At 36.7% G+C, this 20,884-nt stretch overlaps 1 protein-coding gene across 1 annotated transcript in view; it reads right to left on the bottom strand.

Annotated features, from left to right (window-relative positions):
- The window catches only part of LOC128548706 (protein transport protein Sec16B-like), a 33,734-nt gene extending 15,169 nt beyond the window's left edge, over positions 1 to 18,565 (bottom strand). Inside the window, exons 1-2 of the mRNA XM_053524074.1 lie at positions 18,449 to 18,565; positions 8,217 to 8,415 (exon numbers count right to left, since the gene is read on the bottom strand). Of these exons, the coding sequence (XP_053380049.1) occupies positions 8,217 to 8,415; positions 18,449 to 18,491 (242 nt within the window). The 5' untranslated portion in view covers positions 18,492 to 18,565. The remainder of the gene's footprint in view (positions 1 to 8,216; positions 8,416 to 18,448) is intronic.
- Positions 18,566 to 20,884: the final 2,319 nt, after the last annotated feature.

Here is a 20,884-nt window from a genome sequence, read left to right as displayed (position 1 = left end):
TGATGCTTGAAGATGAGGAATGGTCACAGGTTACATCTGCATTAGTATCAATTCATTCTTGTAAGCGGTATTGATGCTAGACGAAACGGTCCCATTTGGTTAACCAAGAGATGGCCCATATAAAGCAACCTAAGTCCAAAATAAGGTCAAGGTCAAGGTCTAACTGAGGTCAGGTGATGTCTGAAGATGAGGAATGGTCACAGGTTACATCTGCAGTAGTATCAAGTCATAAAAATGGCTGATTTTTCGGTCATTCATGGGGCATAACTCCAAAATGCCAGGACCAATTTGGCTAGTTATCGAACTTGGCCGAGGTCTTATGGTCAAACACATTTTGTTCAAGTATGGTGCAGATCGAATGTGAAATGTTTGACATAAGAGTGCGGACAAGAGTAAAAAGGCCAATTTTTCAGTAATTCAAGGGCCATAACTCCAAAATGCCTGGACCGTTTTGGCTAGTTATCAAACTTGGCTGAGGTCTCATGGTCAAACACATTTTGTTCAAGTTTGGTGAAGATTGGATGAGAAATGTTTGACTAGAGAGCAGACAAGAGTAAAAACCCGATTTTTGGTAATTCAAGGGCCATAACTCTTAAATGCCTAGACTGATTTGGCTAGTTATCGAACTTGGCTGAGGTCTCATGATCAAACACATTTTGTTCAAGTTTGGTGAAGATCGAACGAGAAATGTTCGACTTAAGAGTGCAGACAAGAGTAAAAGGCCCTATTTTTGGTAATTCAAGGGCCATTACCCCAATATGCCTGGACCGATTTGACAAGTTATCCAACTTGGTCGAGGTTTTATGGTCAAACACATTTTGTTCAAGTTTGGTGAAAATCAGATGAGAAATGTTCGACTTGAGTGTGGACAAGCTTTGTGACAGACACACAGACACACACAGAGACTGGAGTAAATCAAAATGTCTCCCACACCACTGTGTGGTGGGAGACATAATGAACTTGGCAAGATAATAATTATGTCAATAAACATTCTGACTAAGTTTGGCGAACACTGGATAATAACTGCAGAAGTTATTAAGTGGTCACTGTCAATTTTCACAATTTTAACAAATTCAAAGGCTGTATCTCAAGAGCTACTGTAAGTATCCACTTGCTTATCGAACCTGTCTGAGATATTACGCCCATAAACATTGTGACCAAGTCTGATGGACATTGGGTAAGAACTAATTAAGTGGACACTGTCAATGTTTGTGATTTTAAATAATTGGCATTCAAGAGCCACAACTTAAGAGTAACTAAGAGTATCCAGCTGGATATTAAACACTGTGTCCAAGTCTGGTGAACACTGGAGAAGAACTACTCAATTCAGAGAGTGAACATAGTCAATTTTCACAATTCAAGGGCCGTAACTTAAAGAGTATTGAGCTGCTGCCTGAGATATTGTACCCATAAACATTGTGACCAAGTCTGGTGAACATCAGAAAAGAACTGGGTGGAACAAGCTGGAGAGAAGACACTGTCAATTTTCACAATTTTGAGTAATTCAAGGGCCATAACTCAAGAAAGATTTAGATGATCTAGTTGGTTATCGAAACTGGCTGAAATATCATGCCCCTAAACATTTTGACCAAATTTGGTGAACATAAGATAAGAACTGTTAGAGAGCAGACACAAGTCAATTTCTTCAGAATAGTCCCAGCTAAAAATTTAAAAGCAAAATTTCTGCCACTTTCTCTCACTACTTATCATTATGTAAAATATCTTTTACATCTTTTAACTGCTGCAGAATAAGTGCAAAAAATAAAACAAGAGCTGTCTATTTGAGGCCCTTCCACTTAATACTAGCTTATATACAATTGCTTTAGCAACATGTTTTAAGTAGAACAAGAGATCACAGAGTGATTTTGGCGCTCACCAATGTGCCATTTTTGAGTGTTCCAAATTTCAAGACTTATTGACTAGCTCAATGTCAAATTTCATTTCCTTACACAACACTGTGCATGTGGTCCAAATTCGAAAGCTGTAGCTTGAGAAATGTGAAAGTAGGTCACTAGATCAATTTCAAGGACAAAGTTCTCTGTACACAAAATTATGCATGTGCATCTAACTTGAAGGCTGTAGTTTGAGAAATTTGAAAGTAGGTCACTAGGTCAATCTTAAGGTCAAAGTTTATTTCGGTACACAAAACTATGCAAGTGGTCCAAATTTGAAGGCTGTAGCTTGAGAAATGTTCAAGTAGGTCACTAGGTCAAAATCAAGGTCAAATTTCACTTCAGAACACAAATCTATGCATGTGGTCCGAATTTGAAGCCTGTACCTTCGAAAATGTGAAAGTAGGTCACTAGGTCAATGTCAAGGTCAAAGTTTGTTTCGGTACACAATCCTATTCATGTGGTCTAAATTTGAAGCCTGTAGCTACAGAAATGTGAAAGTAGGTCACCAGGTCAAAATCAAGGTCAAATTTTATTTCAGAAAACAAAACTATGCATGTGGTCCAAATTTGAAGCCTGTACCTTCAAAAATGTGAAAGTAGGTCACTCGGTCAATGTAAAGGTCAAAGTTTGTTTTGGTACACAAAACCATGCATGTGGTCCAAATTTGAAGGCTGTAGCTTGAGAAATGTTCAAGTAGGTCACTAGGTCAAAATCAAGGTCAAATTTTATTTCGGAATATATAACTATGCATGTGGTCCAAATTTTAAGTCTGTACCTTCAAAAATGTGAAAGTAGGTCACTAGGTCAATGTAAAGGTCAAAGTTTGTTTCGATACATAAAACCATGCATGTGGTCCAAATTTGAAGGCTGTAGCTTGAGAAATGTGAAAGTAGGTCACTGGGTCAAAATCAAGGTCAAATTTCATTTCGGAACACAAAATTATGCATGTGGTCCAAATTTGAAGCCTGTACCTTCAAAAATATGAAAGTAGGTCACTAGGTCAATCTTAAGGTCAAAGTTTACTTCAGTACACAAAACTATGCAAGTGGTCCAAATTTAAAGGCTGTAGCTTGAGAAATGTGAAAGTAGGTCACTAGGTCAAAATTAAGGTCAAATTTCACTTCAGAACACAAATCTATGCATGTGGTCAAAATTTGAAGCCTGTTCCTTCAAAACTGTGAAAGGAGGTCACTAGGTCAATCTTAAGGTCAAAGTTCATTTCGGTACACAAAACTATGCAAGTAGTCTAAATTTGAAGGCTGTAGCTTAAGAAATGTGAAAGTAGGTCACTAGGTCAAAATCAAGGTTAAATTTTATTTTGGAAAACAGAACTATGCATGTGGTCCAAATTTAAAGCCTGTACCTTCAACAAGAGATCACAGAGTGATCTTGGCGCCCACCAATGTGCCATTTTTGTGTGTTCCAAATTTCAAGACTTATTGACTAGCTCAAGGTCAAATTTCATTTCCATACACAACACTGTGCATGTGGTCTAAATTCGAAAGCTGTAGCTTGAGAAATGTGAAAGTAGGTCACTAGATCAATTTCAAGGACAAAGTTCTTTGTGCACAAAACTATGCATGTGCATCAAGTTTGAAAACTGCAGTTTGTGAAATTTGAAAGTAGGTCACTAGGTCAATCTTAAGGTCAAAGTTTATTTCGGTACACAAAACTATGCAAGTGGTCCAAATTTGAAGGCTGTAGCTTGAGAAATGTTCAAGTAGGTCACTAGGTCAAAATCAAGGTCAAATTTCACTTCAGAACACAAATCTATGCATGTGGTCCAAATTTGAAGCCTGTACCTTCGAAAATGTGAAAGAAGGTCACTATGTCAATGTCAAGGTCAAAGTTCATTTCGGTACATAAAACTATGCAAGTGGTCCAAATTTGAAGGCTGTAGCTTGAGAAATGTGAAAGTAGGTCACTAGGTCAAAATCAAGGTCAAATTTTATTTCGGAATACAAAACTATGCATGTGGTCCAAATTTGAAGCCTGTACCTTCAAAAATGTGAAAGTAGGTCACTAGGTCAATGTAAAGGTCAAAGTTTGTTTTGGTATACAAAACCATGCAATGTGGTCCAAATTTGAAGGCTGTAGCTTGAGAAATGTGAAAGCAGGTCACTAGGTCAAAATCAAGGTCAAATTTTATTTCGGAATATATAACTATGCATGTGGTCCAAACTTGAAGTCTGTACCTTCAAAAATGTGAAAGTAGGTCACTAGGTCAATGTAAAGGTCAAAGTTTGTTTCGATACATAAAACCATGCATGTGGTCCAAATTTGAAGGCTGTAGCTTGAGAAATGTGAAAGTAGGTCACTGGGTCAAAATCAAGGTCAAATTTCATTTCGGAACACAAAATTATGCATGTGGTCCAAATTTGAAGCCTGTACCTTCAAAAATGTGAAAGTAGCTCACTAGGTCAATGTCAAGGTCAAAGTTTATTTCGGTGCACTAAACTATGCATGTGGTCCAAATTTGAAGGTTGTAGCTACAGAAATGTGAAAGTAGGTCACTAGGTCAAAATCAAGGTCAACTCATATCAAGGTTCATCTTGCCACTCAAAACCATACATGTGGTCCAAATTTGAATGTTGTAGGTTATTGACAAGAAGTTTTTAAAAGCTTTTCCCTATATAGGTCTATATGAACCATGTGACCCCCATGGCGGGGCCATATTTGACCCTAGGGGGATAATTTTAACAAACTTGGTTGAGAACCACTAGACGATGCTACATTACAAATATCAAAGCCCTAGGCTTTGTGGTTTGGACAAGAAGATTTTCAAAGTTTTTCCCTATATAAGTCTATGTAAACCATGTGACCCCCGGGGCGGGGCCATATTTGACCCTAGGAGGATAATTTGAATAATTTTCGCAGTAGACCACTAGATGATGTCACATACAAAATATCAAAGCCCTAGGCCCTGTGGTTTTGGACAAGAGGTTTTTCAAAGTTTTTCCCTATATAGGTCTATATAAACCATGTGACCCCCGGAACGGGGCCATATTAGACCCCAGGGAAATAATTTGAATCATCTTGGTAGAGGACCACTAGATGATGCTTCATACCAAATATCAAAGCCCTAGAGTCTGTGGTTTTGGGCAAGAAGATTTTCAAAGTTTTTCCCTCTATAAATCTATGTAAATTATAGAAATAAACAAAGGGCCATAACTTACTAAAAAATTGTTGAACCAGTCTGATTTTCAGGGGGACACAACTAGGGTACCAATACATCATTCTGACAAAGTTTGGTCAAAATCCCCCTGGTAGTTTCTGAGGAGATGCGATAACGAGAAATTGTTAACGGAAGGACGGAATGACGGACAGACTGACGACAGACCACGGACGCAGAGTGATTTGAATAGCCCAACATCTGATGATGGTGGGCTAAAAATGTGAAAGTAGGTCACTAGGTCAATGTAAAGGTCAAAGTTTGTTTCAGTACACAAAATCATGCATGTTGTCCAAATTTGAAGGCTGTAGCTTGAGAACTGTGAAAGTAGGTCACAGGGTCAAAATCAAGGTCAAATTTCATTTCGGAACATGAAACTATGCATGTGGTCCAAATTTGAAGCCTGTACCTTCAAAAGTGTGAAAGTAGGTCACTAGGTCAATGTCAAGGTCAAAGTTTTTTTCAGTGCACAAAACTATGCATGTGGTCCAAATTTGAAGGCTGTAGCTACAGAAATGTGAAAGTAGGTCACTAGGTCAAAATCAAGGTCAACTCATGTCAAGGTTCATCTTGCCACTCAAAACCATACAAGTTGTCCAAATTTGAATGTTGTATGTTATTGACAAGAAGATTTTAAAAGCTTTACTATGGAATGATATTTAGGTAAATATTACACAATGCCTGCTGACTGTTACAATTTACTCACTGACACTCCCATTGTGCTTACTGGTATAGTAATCATGCATGCTGGCACCTTTAACACGCTTGTTGACAATGATATCACGCTTGTTGACAATGATACCATGCTTGCTTACAATGATACAATGCATGCTGGAAGTTACAACTTCTTTGCTACTTAGACCCTGATGTCTATCATAATTTCATTTGGCAAAATGACAGTGCCGTGTAGCGTATTGGAATATTTCAACATGCCGGGACTGTATATAAGCAACATTGCACAGTTACAATGCTCACAGAAGAAAATACACGATGTGACCACACAATATGAAAGATGCAATCAGCCACTAAGCAAGTTGAAAGTAAGCATAATGCAAAGTGCAACATTGCACGTCACATTTTGATACCAGGGGGCGCAAGTTCGTAGTTTTCACGAAAGGTAACGGGAATATCCGGTCTATAACGGATTTTAATTAGCTCTTGGCTAAACCATTTGCTATCAGTTATGTCCCTTTGTTTCAATTACTCCATTTATTAGCGAGAATTTTTATACGTTCAGCACTCATTCGCTGCAAGAAAATCAGCCTGTTTAGCGCAAATTTGCTGCAAGAAAATCAGCTTTACAGGTAAATTTTATATAATTTTTGTACGCTTTGACGATTTGACACATTTTACAGACATTATTTTTATAGTTGGAAGAAATACATCGCCTCTGTTAAAAGTTTCCTCGATGTTTCTTCTACCGACTTCCGCCGTTTCGGCCTCGTTATGTTTTGTCTCTGTAAACTGGTAAATAAGCATAGGGTTTCGGCCCAAGGTTCAGCGTGGCCAATCTGATAATGTTGACAATGAAACCGTTGAACTTCTGGCCGAATCCTTATATAAGTTTGTTGGGCATAGTATACTGTATTAGGTGCTAAGAATTAAGCTGGAGTGATGTTGGGATCCTACTACGGCTACGACAGGTGCCGGGCTAGCTCTTTTTTTTTTTGGGTTGGGTTTAACGTCGCACCGACACATTTTAGGTCATATGGCGACTTTCAAGCTTTTGGTGGTGGAGGAACCAATGACCCTGGGATACTAGTCCGCAGCTCTGCCAACTGAGCTAGCCCGGCACCTGTCGTAACCGTAGTAGGATCCCAACATCATTCCAGCTTAAGTCTTAGCACCTAAGACAGTATACTATGCCCAACAAACTAATTTATTATAAAGGGAATCTGCCAGAAGTTCAACGGTTTCATGGTCAACATTATCAGATTGGCCACTCTGAACATTGGGCTGAAACCCTATGCTTATTTACCAGTTAACAGAGACAAAACATAACGAGGCCGAAACCGCGAAAGTCGGTAGAAGAAACATCGAGGAAACTTTTAACAGAGGCAATGTATTTCTTCCAATTATAAAAATAATGTCTGTCAAATTGTCAAAGCGTACAAAAATTATATAAAATTTACCTGTAAAGCTGATTTTCTTGCAGCAAATGTGCGCTAAACAGGCTGATTTTCTTGCAGCGAATGAGCGCTGAACGTATAAAAATTCTCGCTAATAAATGGAGTAATTGAAACAAACGGACATAACTGATAGCAAATGGTTTAGCCAAGAGCTAATTAAAATCCGTTATAGACCGGATATTTCCGTTACCTTTCGTGAAAACTACGAACTCGCGCCCCCTGGTATCAAAATGTGACGTGCAATGTTGCACTTTGCATTATGCTTACTTTCAACTTGCTTAGTGGCTGATTGCATCTTTCATATTGTGTGGTCACATCGTGTATTTTTTTTCTGTGAGCATTGTAACTGTGCAATGTTGCTTATATACAGTCCCGGCATGTTGAAATATTCCAATACGCTACACGGCACTGTCATTTTGCCAAATGAAATTATGATATAGACATCAGGGTCTAAGCAGCAAAGAAGTTGTAACTTCCAGCACGCATTGTATCATTGTAAGCAAGCATGGTATCATTGTCAACAAGCGTGATATCATTGTCAACAAGCGAGTCAAATGTGCCAGCATGCATGATTACTATGCCAGTAAGCACAATGGGAGTGTCAGTGAGTAAATTGTAACAGTCAGCAGGCATTGTGTAATATTTACCTAAATATCATTCCATACTTTTCCCTATATAAGTCTATATGAACCATGTGACCCCAGGGCGGGGCCATATTTGACCCTAAGGGGATAATTTTAACAAACTTGGTAGAGAACCACTAGATGATGCTACATTACAAATATCTAGATTTCACATTTTAGACAGACATCCTGACCTCTTTTGATCATGCAGATCAGCTCTAGGATGTAAACAAAGCTTTTTTCTATTACTTGACATAATGGCCTAAATTTTAAGCCCAGATGACCAACTTTTGAACTTTATTAGACAGGCATTTTGCATTTTGAATAGGTTTCATGTAGATAAGACAGAAAATTAAATTGTCTCCTGAGTGAACTTAAGAGTTGATTTTGAACTTACCCCACTAAAGGTCCAGCGAATAGACTCCGACATTCAAACTCGTTTTGCACTTCAAGCATTTGAGCATCATGAATCTCTACAGTTGCAGGCTGCCCACTAGATGGCTTATTTGGTAGAACTAAAACCAGCTGGTCACTTGGACCAAAACATGCCCTCATGTGATGTCTTTCAGATTCTGCCATAACATTCAGTACTTTCACTGTAATGTAAAAAATACTCACTTATTATAATTAATGTTTCAGAAACATTTTTTATTTTCAAAAAGGTATTAAATAATAAATATGTGTAGACTTGATGGCTCTCAAACGTCCTAAAAATAACACATGCATGTAGTTTATTGCATACCAAGTTTACCCAGTGTTGGAGATTTCTATTTCTTCAAATCAAGCAGTAAACGCTCAAGTCACAGTGTCTGACTCTGGATTAGAGCTTTGCCAGTTAAAACTTTATAAAACTTAACCAAAAAATTCTAAGTTAAAAAGGGGCATAACTCTGTCAAAATTCAAACCAGAGTTATGGGGATTAATTCTCCTGGTATAGACTTTGATGGTAAATAACTAGGGATGGGAACGAATACTGAAACCAATATTCGAATATTCGGTTTGCCATATTCGAATATTCGGTTTGTTTTAATGGAAGCTTTAAATTCATATTAAGTGATTGGCATATACAAAATGTATTCATTTGTTTAAAGCGTGAATCATCGTATGTAATAAGACCAAAAAATTTTTGTTTCAGGTAACCAGACCCTACCTAGTAAAACCTGCCGACCCTAGCATTTTATTTCACGATTCTGTCAGTATAATTATGAACATATTTAACTTATTCAGTGTCTCAGCTTCAAAATGGTACAAAAAATCAAAACGATTATAATTAAGACTGTCGCAATTTTATCTAAAAATAGCATGTCGTCCCATTTAAACATGTAAACACGTGACGCACTGTTGTATTATCGCCGCCATTTTAAAAAATTTTCAATCGGCGTGTAAAAATCGTTGTAGCAAGTAAGGCAAACTTAACCCTCCTTCAACATGAACCTACGAGGGGTGTTCAATATGTAATGTTACTCTGTATGTAGTTCCGTAACCACTTGTTATTTTTAGATGCGGTTTTCGGCACCTTATAGAGCAATTTATTAGGAACGCAATGCTGTATAAATTATAAAAATCGGTAGATTTAAAGTAAAAATATAATCATTTTAGTGAGGTGTACTCGGGTATACTGGGCAATTTTATGTCCAAAATATTGAGATTGTAATATGCAATTCCTTGATTCTATTATTCAACACTAGAACTATAGTTCAATTTTCAGTTTAAACAGATAAAACAAATCATGATCTTCACAATAATATTTGAAAACTAAAATAAACAAGAGGGCCATGATGGCCCTATATCGCTCACCTGTTATCACTGCACTTGAGGACAAGAAGGTCCACAGAAAAAATATCTCAATCCAAAGGACAGGAACAACAATGGGAAGAAATTTAACCAAAAAGAAGAAAAAATTCTTACAAGGTATAGATATGTCAAAAAACACCTAAAAATTGGAGGTACCTTCCATGTTGTACTACAGAAAAGTGGTCTCGGTTTTTCCCTATGGCCAATAATAAAAAAGTTACTAAAAATAAGCTATTTATAGTAAGGTAAAAGGGAAGTAATTAGAAAAAAATATTGTAAGTGAACAAAAGAAGGATCTGCCAAATAAATATGTTGGCATAAATGAAATTTCAGATCAGTATCTTCATTAGTTACGGAGATATACCCATTTTAATTTGAAATAAAGGGAGGTAATTTGACATAAAATCAGTCCATAGTTATCTACCCTGATTGTCTCAGTCCAACTAATAACAATAATGAAATTTCAAATAAGTCCTATAAGGACTTACTGATATAAATCCATTTTGATTACAATCAGGGGAGGTAATCAGATATAAAATAACTCTGGAACCTACGATCTGATTTGTCATGGAATCCAAGATTTATTGTTGTTGAAGATATTTTGGAAGTTTGTATCAAATAAAACCACAAATGAAGTCTCTATATGGCTGCAAAAGCCAAAATAGCAGATTTTGGACCTTTAAGGGGCCATAACTCTTGAACCCAAGATGGAATCTGGCCAGTTTAAGAAAGGAAGCAAGATCTTGTGGTGATACAAGTTGTGTGCAAGTTTGGTTAAAATCAAATCATAAATGAAGCTGCTATTGTACAGACAAGGTCAAAATAGCTAATTTTGGCCCTTTCAGGGGCCATAACTCTGGACCCCATTACGGGATCTGGCCGGTTCAAGAAAGAAACCAAGATCTTATGGTGACACAAGTTTTGTGCAAGTTTGATTAAATTCAAATCATAAATGAAGCTGCTATTGTGCAGACAAGGTCAAAATAGCTAATTCTGGCCCTTTCAGGGGCCATAACTCTGGAACCCATAAAAGAATGTCGCCAGTTCAAGAAAGGAACTAAGATCTTATGGTGATACAAGTTGTGTGCAAGTTTGGTTAAAATAAAATCATAAATGAAGCTGCTATTGTGCAGACAATGTCAAATAGCTAATTCTGACCCTTTCAGGGGCCATAACTCTGAAACCCATAATGGGATCTGGCTAGTTCAAGAAAGGAACCAAGATCTTATGGTGACACAAGTTTTGTGCAAGTTTGGTTAAAATCAAATCATAAATGAAGCTGCTATTGTGCAGACAAGGTCAAAATAGCTATTTTTGGCCCTTTCAGGGGCCATAACTCTGGAACCCGTAATGGGATCTGGACAGTTTAAGAAAGGAACCGACACCTTATGGTGATACAAGTTGTGTGCAAGTTTGGTTAAAATAAAATCAATAATGAAACCACTATCGTGCAGACAAGAAATTGTTGACGCACGCACAGACGACGGTCGAAGGGTGATCACAAAAGCTCACCTTGTCACTATGTGACAGGTGAGCTAAAAAGTTTATAACAGTATTAAATTGAGTGTGTATATTTTTACTCGAAAAATGATAAGTTGAGTACAATAAGCCTCTGCAATTTTGTCAGGCGCGATAATCATTTAAAAAAAATCTTGTATCGTAAGTTGATACTAGTATCTTACTTCTCGATTGCGAAACTAGTTCTTATAACTTTGATTAATCGCTCACAACACCCATTCCAGATGGAATCAACCTCGAGTTATTTAAGATATTTTTAGCTGTGTTGTAAAATTAAAAATGCAATAAATAGTTTAAAACAAACGCAAACTCATCACTCATTTGTGATTTTACAAGTTATTATATTTCTCTGAGACTCTGGATGCCTAGGACAAACCTAAATTTTAATTAATGTCCAGTATACCTGAGTACACCTCACTAAAATAATTATATTTTAACTTTGAACATGTCGATTTTTATCATTTATATAGCATTGTGTTTCCAATAAATTGCTCTATAATGTGCCGAAAACCGCATTTAAATATAACCAGTGGTTACGGAACTACATACAAAGTAACATTACATATTGAACGCCCCTCATATGCATCAATCATATGTTATTTCGTGATTTTATTATAAAGTACTTCAAAATTTAATTCGAATACGGCCGACTGCAGATGAAAACCGATTCTGCGGATGGTCTGAAACGTCAAACAAAATATTGTAAAACGATCGACAGTATCTACAAGTTTGGTATTGTTTTCGAAAAAAAAGTTCTAAAACTTGTTACATAAAACAGGCGCCAATAAAATGAACATAAGATCAATAACAAGAGCACCGCCTTGCGGGTGCTGACGCTCATCTGATTTTTTTTGTGTAATAGAAATATTGTCCTACCCATGATTTTCTAAGTCTAAAAAGGGCCATCATTCTTGCAAAAAGCAGGACAGAGTTATGTTTCTTGATGTTAAGTGTCCACTTGTGATGGTGAAAAACTGTTGCAAGTTTTAAAGCAATAGCTTTGATAGTTTATGAGAAAAGTTGACTAAAACATAATACTCAACCAAGAAAATGATTTTCTAAGTCCAAAAGGGGCAATAATTATTGCAAAAAGCAGGATGGAGTTATGTTGCTTGCTGTACAGGGTCAACTTATGATGGTCAACAAGTGTTGCAAGTTTCAAAGCAATAGCTTTGATAGGTTAAGAGAAAAAGTTGAACTAAACATAAAACTTAACCAAGAAATCTGATATTTTCTAAGTCCAAAAGGGGCCATAAATCTTGCCAAAAGCAGGATGGAGTTATGTTTCTTGCTGTACAGGGTCAACTTATGATGGTGAACAAGTGTTGCAAGTCTTAAAGCAATAGCTTCGATAGTTTAGGATAAAAGCTGACCTAAACATAAAACTTAACCAAGAAAACTGATTTTCTAAGTCCAAAAGGGGCAATAAATCTTGCAAAAAGCAAGATGGAGTTATGTTTCTTGATGTACAGGGTCTGCTTATGATGGTGAACAAGTATTCCAAGTTTCAAAGCAATAGATTTGATAGTTTAGGAGAAAAGTTGACCTAAACATAAAACTTAACCAAGAAATCTGATATTTTCTAAGTACAAAAGGGGCCATAAATCTTGCAAAAAGCAAGATGGAGTTATGTTTCTTGCTATACAGGGTCAGCTTATGATGGTGAACAAGTATTCCAAGTTTCAAAGCAATAGCTTTGATAGTTTAGGAGAAAAGCTGACCTAAACATAAAACTTAACCAGGCAACGCCGACGCCGACGCCGACGCCGACAACCGCTCAAGTGATGACAATAACTCATCATTTTTTTTCAAAAAATCAGATGAGCTAAAAATGAACATAAGATAAAAAGGTATCCCATTTACGCCTAATACAAACTCTTAATGCGTAACGATGACCCCAGGTAATTATGCATTGCAATTTTCTTGTTAATTGGACATCTTTTGACATGCATCTGACACACTGACGCCTGTTGCAAACTATTAATCCGTAACAATTGCCCCTGCCAATTATCAGGGTTTCAGAAATCCCATGTCCGGAGCCCGGGGGCTACCAGAAAATTCTGACGGGCTACTAAATTTTTTCAGAGCGTGCCCGCCGGGCTACCTTGAAACTTCGTATCGAGTAGCCCGGAAATCAATAATTTAGTCTTCAAATATAATTTTGATAGTTGTCTATAATCCGCTTGTTTATCAAGAGATACATGCCCAAGGCTTTAATTATTATCACCTAATGTCATAATCGGCAAACAATTATACTGTTAAATCGTACCCGCAGGCAAATGTTTACAAAAACATGTGCACAAGTGATTTTAGACTGATCCAATAACACCAAAGTCGCTGATCGGTATTGTTTAAAACAATATGCAAACCAGTCTTAAAATTACGTCATTTTAGCGCCACCTGCCAAAGTGTACTTTCGGTTTCGCTGACCTCAATATTTATCGAGCAATCAGAAAGAACAGATGTTTGATTTTGAGGCAGTTTAGTGTCTACTACACTGATTGTTTATGCTTTTCGATTTAAATACTTGCTTAACATGCAAAGAAATCGACCATGATTTAGCAAAATATCAGAAAGTATACAGAATTTTGGACAAACATAAATTCGGATAAGTTAATATACAGTGGCAAGAATCTGAGTGACGTTATATACGTGGTTCTAGTCCGTTTATTAAACCAGACAGATGTTTAGAATCAGACAGAATTATTATGTCAACTATAAAAAATTTTGAGATAAATTACAATTCATACAGCTCTAAGGAATTTGCAAGTTTATAAAAATTGATTTGCGTTCCCTTTATATTGCCATGTTGCAATAACTATCAGGAGTACTCCGATAATATTTCTCAGTTTAAATACATGTACCGGTTTTATCTTTTAAAAGGAGTAATGATAATTGCTATTTAAGAGAACAAAATTTATACAATGTGCATATGGCTAAAATTATGAAACCTCTTATAATTTAATCAGTCCATCCACTGTAGTATAGAAGCACATAGTAAATAAACCGAAATGGCTATTGCCAAATAAACTTAAATGTCCGGGCTACCAGATTAAAATTTTGGTAGCCCAATGGGCTACCAATAAATTTGCAGATTTCTGAAACCCTGATTATGCATTGCTATTTTCTTGTTAGTTGGACATCTTTTGATACGCGATAAGCAAACACATGACATATGGTTTTATTCTGTACCCAAATCAATGATACTTATTTTGAAAAAAAAAATACAATAATTCACGAATATTCCAATTTGATTTTCACATTCGAATATTCGATCGATTTTTGAATATTCGAATATTCGTTCCCATCCCTATAAATAACTTTTTTTAAGTTTCAAGCCAAAAGCTTTGATGGTAACAGAGATATTTAACCTTATCAAAAACTTTAACCAAAAAATTCTAATTTAAAAAGGGGCATAACTCTGTCAAAATTCAAATCATAGTTATGCCGATTGTTTGTCCTGGTGCAGACTTTGATAGTAAATAAATATTTTAAGTTTCAAGTCAAAAGCTTTGATAGTAACAGAGATATTTGACTTTATCAAAAACTTTAAGCAACGGCGACGCCGATGGCAACACCAGGACAAATGCAATAGCTCTACTTTTTCGAAAAGTCAAGCTAAAAATGAAGCTTATATCAAGAATTCTAAGTGCATGGTGGCTAACTAGTCAGACTTTTTTTTATCAAACAACGCCCCCTGACTATTATGATCTAGGGAAGGACTATTTCAGAATTTTATCAAAGCATTTTAACCAGGCACACACTAAATTTATATTTTTTTTAGTAACAGTGTTGTATATTCATGAAACTAGATACAGTGAAAAGTTTTTGTGTACAAATGAATATAAACATACATTTTACTGGTTTACAGATCAAACAAGCTTCTTAACCTATAAAACAAGTTGTTTTTAATGAAGTGTGTACATGTACATTATTGGCGAGTTTTCATAAAAAGCACGTTTTAAATTTTGTACTGAAAATAACATATAGGTATGAAAACAGTTCAATGTGTCCATTTTTACCATGAAATACAAAATAAAAATTTTCTGTAAACATATACCAGTTTTTCTCAATTTTAGCAGGTCTGTGGCTCCTCGTTTTTTTGTAGACTGATCTTTTTTGGCCGAAAAAAAATTACGGTCAGGGGTAAAAAATTACGGTCAGTCAGGTGACCAGAAACAAGACTTTTTTTACGCCTAAGGGCTATCGTCTTAGTGCCAACCTTAAACATTGTTAAAAGTAATGTTACTCTGAAAATTGTCCAACTTTTAATTGACAAAATGCAATATTCAAAAAGTTACAGACATTCAAACATGACATGGTCGAAAAAAAGTGTGACAGCATTCCACTGTACAGCGCTGCACAGTTAAAAAAATTTTGCGTGGCCAGGAAGAGCAGTTTTGAGTCTTTTGTGGTTTTAGTTTAATATAATTATTGTCTAGTGATATCAAGCTTGTAACTCATTGTAATTCTGAGGCCATGATTAAAAAATTGTTTGTAGTGCTCTGATCCTGATTTTTGGGAGTGGGTAGATAGGTAGGCAGGTAGGGATTATTTTTTTTTGACGTGTCAGTGAACACAAATTTTCACAGCATACGTTGAAACAAATTCATGAATTTCAGGGAGCAAATACATGCATGGCAGACAAATTTTACCAGGAATTTCAGAGAGCAAAAACTTGCATGCAGATATTTATTAACCAGATCTTACATTTTATAATTAATCAAAATTTTTGTTAAACTGAATGACACTACTGTGGAAATAGACCAAGAATGCACCAAAGGATCTGGACACTCCCAACCTTCATTCCCTAAAACCTTTTACAGGAGAGTTGTTCTCCAGGCCCTTGGTGTATGAAATGATGGCCTCTGTTGCATTTCTGGTCTAAGTTTTGACTACTCAAATGTCATTAATCTGGATACTGAAAGAGACAGAAGGTTTATAATGCAGCGATTTTTTTCCTTCTTTAATAGGGTCCGTAAAACGGACCCTTTCCCAATTGAAAATAATGACCATTTTTCCCAATTTCAGACCAAATTATTCCCAAAAATGACCTACACCCGACATCATGAAATTCGCTGATTATAGAAAATATGTTCCGAATTTTAATCGAGTGTTCGCTAATTTTGACCAAAGGGCAAATATTCAGTTAAAATTCAGAACATGTTCTCTGTCATCACAAGCGCGAATTTAATCAATCGCACCATGCATTGTTTTCGGTAACCGGTTTCCACGATCTTTTTCTGTAGAACCAGTGACAAACTGTGCGAACAATGAGTCACAACAGCAAATATAATGTTCAAAGGCTAACAAAATCCAAGCTTGCTGGCTGCAAAAGCCTTGTGGAGTTCAGATTCTCACGGGCATCTTCACAGCCTGTTCTGACTGAGGAAACGTCCGTTGAATGGTCGACATCGGTGTCGTTTTCATGTCAGAGTCAGGAGAACTCTTACAAGTAAGTGTAACTCCGGTTGAATTTGTGCCAGAGTGTGTGCCTTTAGAACAACCATCGTTATCTCAGAGTCAGGCCACTGTATCATGTTGTGATGATCAGAACACTAGCTCTAGTGTAACTCAATTAAATCCAGGAAAGGGGTTATTGTAATTTTGTTACACAAAATTCCCAATTAGGATGAAAACGACGCTATTTTTCCCAAATCGTCCGGACGCGGACGCTTTCCCAAAATGGCAAAAAAAATCGCTGTAATGACCTCACTGCTGACTTCCAAAGCTGTCCAACCTGTTGGTGGTAGTGGTGGTGGGGGTGGAGGGGGTGGAAATGTTAGAAATATATGAATGGAATGGTGGCATCTGTTACATCTTTTGATAGGAATGACATGTTGGCCTCTGTTACTTTGTTTAAATGACAGGAATGAAATGGTGGCCTCTGTTACATCTTTTGATATGAATGACATGTTGGCCATCTTTTATTTAATCACTCGAGTTGCCAATTATTCCTCTGCATGATAAAAAATGTAGATGTCCGTCTTTTATAAACTTTTAAATGTTGAAACTAATCAACATAAAATCAAAATCAATTTTTAGATCATAGCCATGTTAGTTTATACATAATTTATTTTAGGTCGATTGTGAAGGAAGTTCTACAACTTATATTAATCACTCTCGACACCTCATTCCTGATAGAATCCATCGCCACGAGGGTATGAGAGAAGAGGCCAGTTTCTGCCCTTTTAATGCTGAGCGCCAAGCAAGGGAGACACTGGTACCATTTTTTACGTCTTTGGTATGACGCGGCCGGGGATCGAACCCACGACCTCCCGCACTCGAAGCGGACGCTCTACCACTAGGCTATCGAGGCGGTTTGGCGTCAGACAACATTGTTAATTGGAAAGTTGTTTATAAAATGTACATAGGACACCGTAAAAGATCTAGGGTCATGCCAGAAAGGCTAAGTCAAGACGGTCTGAGTGACTCTCGGATCGTAACTTGTGACTTCCGAAACACTCACGAGTGACTTCCGAAACACGCACGAAGTCGGCAGTCTGCAGTCGCGTATAAAAAATGCTGAATGATCTGTCCAGTGCCTGCATATTAAGGTATCCTTTCCGCAGCCTTAACATACTAAAACGTATTAGCGTCTGATGGCCCTTTCACACTTCCGTAGAAACAACATTTATTACACGGAACTTAGTTTTGAAAATATTTCTGAAATGTCTAGGTCTACAGCTTAGAGAACCGGTTCCAGACGAATAAGTTTGCTGTCTAGGGAACCGATTCCGGTTCTCTGTCTATCTTCCGTGACCGTCAAACCCCTAGCGGGGATGTAGACGTTTTGCATGTCAAAATCATTTAGAGAAAGAGTATAGTGATAAAAACTTAGAGTGGAAGAAACTAAAAAAAAATAACTTTGGTGAAATAAAAGGTTAAAACTAGAGTTTGCAGGATAACTAGGGCGAGACATGTTCAAGGCTGCAAACTGCGGCACTGAACTGCTCTAGGGTAGGGAGGTGGGCGACACTGGGGGGGAAGTTGGTTCACAGTTCTCGGAAAATAAGAGAACTTGTAATAGTCTATGGTTGCAGTAATTAACCTATAGCTTAGGGAATGGCCATAGGCATAGCGGACACAACGGGTCATTGGGATAAGGTAATCTATGATTGGGATGAACCTTATAGAAGAGTGGGCGAAGAGTGATAACCTAGAATCTATACGCCTTAAATCCAGTCGACGAAGGTTAACTTTAGGGAGTGTAGCATATCTGTTACACTGGAAGTCTCTAGCCACTAGTAGCTGCCTTCAATATTTCAGCAATTCAGAAACTTGTACAATGATGTTTATCTTTATTGTGAAATTTACCCCTATTTGAGCTATAATACATGGAACCATGTCGAATCTGCATTAATACTGAATGTAGCGTCACAAAATGTTGGGAAACCAAAATGTTTCACAACTGTTGTTGTTGTTGTTGTTGTTCGTGTAGCTGTTAACTCGTGTGCGAATGTGATGCCACATCATTGTCATCCTTTGTACTTTTTTTAAACTCATGTACTTAAACTCATTTGTATGTCACTTTTGGGAAGGAGTTTATTCTGATTCGCTGCTGAAACGACCAGAATTTTGTATATATTGGCTGAAAACACCTATCAGTTCTTTCCTTGCCTCAACTCTGATATCAGCCAGTTCTCCTACTAGGGTAGCCATTGATCAATATGTTACCATAATTAATGTTTTCCCTGTATAATATTGTCTCTATGTCTCTTTCAAGTATCTCTCTCTCTGTTGTGTTAATCTGGCACAATGAAAAATGTAATGTTGCACTGTTTCTGGTACCTTGCACAGGCTGCACATTGCTGATTTTGTTGGATCAATTTTTGACCAGTGTGCGTTTAATCTTGAGTGACCGCTTAATAACTGATTGATAATACAAAAAAATCTTCCTGTTTTCCTCTCCTACCAAAGACCTAGCTCCTGCTTGCTGGTAAACTTCCTGAATATTTTCAACGTTTTTCTGACAGGTTGTACTTGTTTTTCCTTTTTTCTTTTATTTTTTCTTTCATATTTTTAACAACTTCCCTAGTATCCCTCTTATTTGTGACCTCTGTCTCATCTTTGGAGCACATTTCTATAGCTGCATCTTTTACCTGTGCATCTGCCAACTCGTTTCCTGTTATGTTTATATGGCCTGGAATCCAGTGAACTTCAATTTTGTACATTTTATCTTGTAGGACTGACAAATATTTCTTGATGGTTAGAACATGTTCAATCATTTGAGTAGGGACCTCTTTACAAAATACTGAGGTGATTGCAGCCTAACAGTCAGTGAAGATGTGAATATTGTTTGGTGTAGGTGTTTTTACCTACAGTGAGGAATTGCTGCACCAGCTCCTGTTGGGCCAGGGTTCCCTATTGCCGATCCGTCTGTGAAGGCTAAGATACAATTGTCTTTACAAGACCCTAATACTTTTTTTATATTGGCCACCTATATTTCCTTTGAGTCATGAAATGTTTCTACATGTATATATTCTTTGGCTCCAGACAGCCCAAAATGTTCTTTACTGTATTCAAATTCTTTTTCAATGTTCTAATCTCACATCTTCTCTAACCTCATTAAATCTACTGACTAGTAAAGTTCTGGAATGTTTTTGGTCTTCCTCTGTGGTTATGATTTTCTGCCATCCATGCATTAAATTCTTCCTTCAAAGGATCTGTCTCTCGTTTCTCAGCTATTCTTATCAACCCTTGACACTGCCTTAATTTCATATGCAGTTCAATGTAGGGACTTCTAGTGTGTCTGTTCTGGTACTTGATACACATCCAGTTGCTTTCAGCATTGCGCTTTTCTGGATTCCATTAAACTGTCTGTAATAACTGTCAGTTGCAAATTGCTGTAACAAGTAAAGGTGCTCCATAGTCTATTACTGGGAATACCAAAAATTTGTACAATCTCATATAGTTAGATTGTGAACAACCTGTATTTTGATTGACGAAGATATCAATATTTCTCAGTGCTGCATATCCTGATTTAGTTTTTTCAGCAATATGTTATTGGAAAGTCAGTTTATCATCTAGGGTAACTCGAAGTAGTTTGCCACTGTGTTTAATACCAATTTTCTTGTTGTCTAGTTTGATGTTAATTTCTGTACATGTATCCTGTATTTCATCTCTATTTTTGCAAAAGATCATGGCATGTGTTTTTTCAGGAGCAACTTTCATATTCCATTTACTGCACCATTTACAAATTCTGTCTAGGTCCTCTTTTGTTTTCTGTATCACATCTTTTATCTCTAATGCTTGATTCAGTAATCTTGCATTATCTACATATTCCACATGTTTTCCTTCTACAGCATCAAGGGAATCATTTGTATATAAATTGCATAATGTAGGACTTAAAACAGATCCCTGAGGTATTCCAACTTTTGATGTCAGCTCTTCAGATATGTAACCGTTAACCTTTAGGTAGTATTGTCTGTCTGTTCAGAAGTTTTTGAGATACAACCGAGTTTTATAAGGGAGGTAACCGTACCTAGACCGGTATTATATAGCTAAAATCGTATTTAAACAGATAAACCAACAGATTTTGTAGATAAACGCATAGATTTGCAAATAATTTTTGCCTTCTATGAAAGTCAGAAAATGTTTTTTCAGAATATTTTTTTCAGGAGTAAACCAAAGATAATTTCTTTTTTATATAGATACTGTATACATTCTGTGTTGAGTAATTTGCCCGAGTTCTGTACACACGAATGAGCTAAATCTTTTTTATGAAAATTTTAAATAAGAAGTAATTTGACC

This window comes from Mercenaria mercenaria, chromosome 15 (genome assembly GCF_021730395.1).
Source record: "Mercenaria mercenaria strain notata chromosome 15, MADL_Memer_1, whole genome shotgun sequence".
Taxonomy (NCBI): domain Eukaryota; kingdom Metazoa; phylum Mollusca; class Bivalvia; order Venerida; family Veneridae; genus Mercenaria; species Mercenaria mercenaria.
Note: the sequence above shows the minus strand (reverse complement) of the source record. Positions and strands in the feature narration are given on the sequence as shown.